This window comes from Myotis brandtii, unplaced genomic scaffold, assembly GCF_000412655.1.
Source record: "Myotis brandtii unplaced genomic scaffold, ASM41265v1 scaffold97, whole genome shotgun sequence".
Classification (NCBI taxonomy): Eukaryota; Metazoa; Chordata; class Mammalia; order Chiroptera; family Vespertilionidae; genus Myotis; species Myotis brandtii.
In genome coordinates, this window is record NW_005372020.1 from 291,370 (window position 1) to 296,347 (window position 4,978).

General features: G+C 59.9%; 1 protein-coding gene across 1 annotated transcript in view; it reads right to left on the reverse strand.

Moving 5' to 3' along the window:
* LOC102244621 (transmembrane protein 132C) overlaps positions 1 to 4,978 on the reverse strand; it is a 33,591-nt gene that overhangs the window by 25,604 nt on the left and 3,009 nt on the right. Inside the window, exon 2 of the mRNA XM_005886307.2 lies at positions 489 to 635. Within this exon, the coding sequence (XP_005886369.2) occupies positions 489 to 635 (147 nt within the window). The remainder of the gene's footprint in view (positions 1 to 488; positions 636 to 4,978) is intronic.

A 4,978-nucleotide genomic window follows, 5' to 3' on the forward strand; every position in this document is an offset into this window, starting at 1 on the left:
TATGTGTGGTGTGTGTGGTGTGTGTGTGTGTGGTGTGTGTGTGTGTGTGTGTGTGCTCCACATGCATAAAACAAGTATCGACGGAAGGTCTATGTAGAAGTTTGAACCCCGATGGCCTGGGGCGGGAGCTGGGTGAGGGAGGCTGGGGTAGAGTCTGCTTGTCATTGTCTCGAGGTTTTGAGGTTGGAATCGTGTGAATGGATCACTTATCCTCCCTCTCCCCCTCAGTGACACACAGTAGGACCTCGCTAACTCCTGAGCCTCAGTGACGCACAGTAGGACCTCGCTAACTCCTGAGCCTCGGTGACACACAGTAGGACCTCGCTAGCGCATCTCTGCTCCAAAGCCCGCACAACACACAGGCAGCATCGCGCCCTGCCCTCCGGGTACCATCATGCCAGGGGGTCCAGCCTCTGACGTGAGGTGGGGTGGGGCGTCCAGAGCTCGTGACCGTGAGTGTCCGGCGCTCACCTGCGGGGCGCACCTACCTGTTGCGGGCGCCGGGCCCCAGGCGCTGGCAGACCACCGTGCTGGTGCTGTGCTTCCCGCCGGCCCCCAGCTCCTGCTGCACCGCCCACTGGCCGGGCTCGCTGGGCCGCGCGCTCAGCACGTTCACCCCCTTCTTCACCTTGGCCCTGGGGGGAGAGAGAGCCCAGGGTTAGTGCCGGCCTTCCCCAGGGGCCCAAAGGGGAGGGAGAGAAACATCCATGATAAGAGAGAATCACGGACCGGCTGCCTCCTGCACGCCCCCCACTGGGGATGGAGCCCCCAACCCGGGCCTGTGCCCTGACGGGAATCGAACCCTGACCTCCTGGTTCCTAGGTCGACGCTCAGCCACGGAGCCACGCCGGCTGGGCTACAATAAATGTTTTTATAAAAGGTATTGCTGCCTGATTGCTGCATAATTAACGCACAATGATGTATATTTTTAATTTCGCTGGTGTCGCAGCAATGCCTCAGTCCTGAGTCTTAGGTCCGGTTCTGTCCCCCTGGGGACGCGTGCCCTCTGCCCGACAGACAGCACCTCTGTGCCCCTCGGTCCTGAACGGGGGCGGGGCGGGAAGGGAGCCTGCCACCGAGGTGTGTGCCCTCGACCGGAATCGAACCCGGGACCCTTTGGTCCTCAGGCCGACGCTCTATTCACTGAGCCAGACCGGCCAGGGCCCCGGAGCCTTCTTTAAAAGACAATCTGGCCCTGGCCGGTGTGGCTCAGGGGTTAGAACGTTGGCCTGCAGACAGAGGGTCGCGGGTTCAACTTGGGGTCAAGGGCATGAATCTAGGTAAGCATTTTGGGGTGAGTGAGGGAGGCAACCAATTGGTGTCTCTCTCCTCCTCGCGTCCCCCACCCCCTCCCCCTTCATCTCCCCCCCCCCTCCCCTCCCCTCCCCTCCCCGTCCCCTCCCCTCCCCTCCCTTCCTCTCTCTAAAAATCAATGGCAAACATCCTCACTCCGCAGGGGAGGGAAGAAAAGACAATGGAGCGAATGAAGCTCACGGTGGGCCCGGGAGACACCGCGCCCCCTGGATGATCATCTGAGCCCGGAGGGAGCCCCGGACGGGCTGGTCTCACCGAGAAAAACAGGCCGCCCGACCTCCGGGCGGAGGAGCGGGTGTCATCCCTTCTCTCTCTCCGGATCCTAAATCTCATTATCACCTCCCTCTGCAGTGCGGCACCTCTCCCGGCCCAGCGAGCGCCGTGCAGCCGGCAGTGTCGGATGAGAAACGAGACGGAGGGGCCGGGCGAGGGCTCCCTGCTCGGCCGGGAATCACTCGGGTTGTAAGTATCAGAAGCTCAACACAGACCGACGTCAGGAAGGAAGGGTGGGAAGTGAGAAAGCAAACATCTTAAATGAATCCAGCGTCCGTGGGGCCATCGGGACCTGGGCGATCTCTCTCTCTCTCTCTCTCTCTCTCTCTCTCTCTCTCCCTCTACCTTTGTCTCCCTGTCATATGACGCTGGCTCCCAAAACTGTGAATTTATTGTTTTTTCTTTTTAAAAAAATCCTCACCTGAGGACATTTTTTTCATTGATTTTTAGAGAGAGTGGAAGAGAGAGGGAGAGACAGAGAGAAACATCGATGTGAGAGACACACATTGATGGGTGCCTCCTACACGCACCTCGACCAGGGCCCGGGCTGGGAAGGACCCTGCAACCGAGGTTCATGCCCTTGACCGGGATCGAACCCGGGACCCTTCAGCCAGTAGGCCGACGCTCTACCCACTGAGCCAAACCGGCCAGGGCTTTTCTTTTAAACACGACTGCAGCCCGGCCAGTGTGGCTCAGTGGTTGAGCACCGACCTATGAACCAGGAGATTGTGGTTTGATTCCCGGTCGGGGCACAGGCCCGGGTTGCGGCTCGATCCCCACTGTGGGGCGTGCAGGAGGCAAGTGATCAATGCTTCTCTCCCATCATTAATGTTTCTCTCTCCCTTTCCCTTCCTCTCTGAAATCAATAAAATATATTTTTAAAAAACACACAAGAAAAACAAAGGTGGCAGAAAGGAGGGGGGCGTTGTCAGGGGAGCAGCTCTCCCGGAAGGACGACGTCCTGCCCAAGTCCTCCGGACCCGGCACCTGCGGCGGGAACCGGGGAAGCCCACTCGGGTAGGTGTGTGGGGGGGCGCCTGGTGTGCGGGCAGGGACGGCTCTCGCCTCCGGGCGCGCAGGGACAGGTTGGGTCAATTTCCACCCAATTTAGTTCCATCCTCGGCAGCCAGGCCTGTGTGTTCTGTTAATTGCGTTTCCTGTTCGGGAGGAATAGAGATTTCCCCAGACCCCGCCTCTCTCCGCACGGTGCCCGGCCCGGCAACCCGACGACCGGAATGGACAAACAGGGCGGCCGCCTCTCTCGTCAGACATGTCACGGGCGCCAGCTAAAGGGGCCAGGATCCTCGCACAGCGACACCGGACAGAGCCCGGGAGAGAGCCGGCCGGCCGGCGGGGCTCAGGGCGTGAGTGTGGACCTAGGAACCAGGAGGTCACGGACCGATTCCCGGTCGGGGCACAGGCCCGGGTTGGGGGCTCCATCCCCAGTGCGGGGCGTGCAGGAGGCAGCCGGTCAGTGATTCTCTCTCAGCATTTATGTTCTCTCTCTCTCTCCCTTCCTCTCTGAAATCAATAAAAATATATTTTAAAGAAAGAAGGAAGGAAGGAAGGAAGGAAGGAAGGAAGGAAAGAAAGAAAGAAAGAAAGAAAGAAAGAAAGAAAGAAAGAAAGAAAGAAAGAAAGAAAGAAAGAAAGAAAGGCCAGGGAAAGTTACAACGAGGATGTGTTTGCAGACGCCAATCCGGAGATACTGTCGCGTGGACAGCGTGGCTGGGCGGGCGGACGGACGGACAGCCGCCTTGTGCCCACGTCTCCATGAACCAGCCCGTCCTCCCACATCCTAACGACACCAGCCCACACGGCGCCCGTCCCCGCCTCCTCAGCGGGAAGAGAAATGTCTGTGTCGAGGGACAGGCCGTTCCATCTTGTTGCCTCGCCATCTCGGGGTCTGACCTTGAGGCGCGACTGCTATGAACATGACACACGGCCGCTGTCACGCGACACGTGGCTGCAAATCACACCGAGGAACGGGCGGCGCGTCCCGGTCAAAAGCGCGTGGTTAGGGTTCTGCCTGGCGGAGGGTAAGGGGAGCCCCTGGGACCCCGAACGCTATTTATTTATGCGTGTGTTTGCATCCTCACCCGAGGGATTTTCCCAATGATTCTTTAGAGAGCGTGGGAGGGCGGGAGGAGGGGGAGGGAGAAACATCGGCCTTAGTAACTGCATCTTGCCCTCTGCTCCTCCTTCCCCTGTTCTGCTCCTTTTCCTTCCAAATGAGCAACTGTCGAAGGGTCAGCTCCTCCAGACCCGCTGGTCCCTCCTGGGGATGCAGGGGATTAACAAGCCACGTGAAGACGCCACGGAACCCACCACAGAGCCTGCCACGGGACCTGCCACGGAGCCCGCCACGGAGCCGCCATGGAACAAGCCACGGAAACCCCCCCACGGAGACTTGACCCCCAGTGTGGGCCGTGCAGGAGGCAGCCGATCCATGATTCTCTCTCATCGTTGATGTTTCTCTCTCTCCCCCTCTCCCCTCCTCTCTGAAATCAATACAAATTTTTAAAAATGCAAATTGGATCCCTCTCCTCCTCAAGGGCTTCCCTGGCCTCCTCTGAGAAGGTCCAAGCCCCGCCCACTCCAGCCTCACCTGGGCCCCTCCCAGGGCCTCAGGCAGCGCCTGCACCTGGCCGTCCTCCTTGTCACCCCAACGGCCGGTCCTGCATCCCAACAGCTCACTGTCTGCCTAAGTAACACCTTCCCCCTGCTCACCCGGTGCTCATGGACAGGTGCCCCCAACACCTGCTCAACTGCAGGGATATGGGTCCCCGCCGGGCCCTGACCCCCGCACAGCCAGGCCCTCCAACTCCCACCCAGCAACACCGGCCTGCCGGCCCGGGACCGTAGACAGCACTCACCTCTTTAAAAAATATGTTTTTATTGATGTCAGAGAGGAAGGGAGAGGGAAAGAGAGAGGGAGAAACATCAATGATGAGAGACCATCATGGACCGGTTGCCTCCTGCACGCCCCCCACTGGGGATCGAGCCCGAATCCCTGCATGTGCTCTGACCGGGGATCGAACCGTGACCTCCTGGTTCCTTGGTCCGTCGATGCTCAACCATTGAGCCACCCTGGCCGGGCCAGCCTCACCTTCTTGTGTGACCACAGACCTCCTCCCCTCTCCTGCCCTGGACTGGAAGCCCCAGGAAGGGAGGGACCTACGCGTGATGGACACACACCTCGTTAGGTGAACCCGGAATGGACAGGTGGACAGATGCACGTGCATGTTCGCAGGTGGGCGGGGAGAAGCTGGTCTAAGGCAGCCAATCAGAGGCGGCGCAGGAGGACTCGGTCTCAGCGTCCAATCCTGCCGGCTCCCCTTTGCGGAACCTCAAACAGCGCTGGGCCCGCCCCCGGCACGGGTTCCACGTC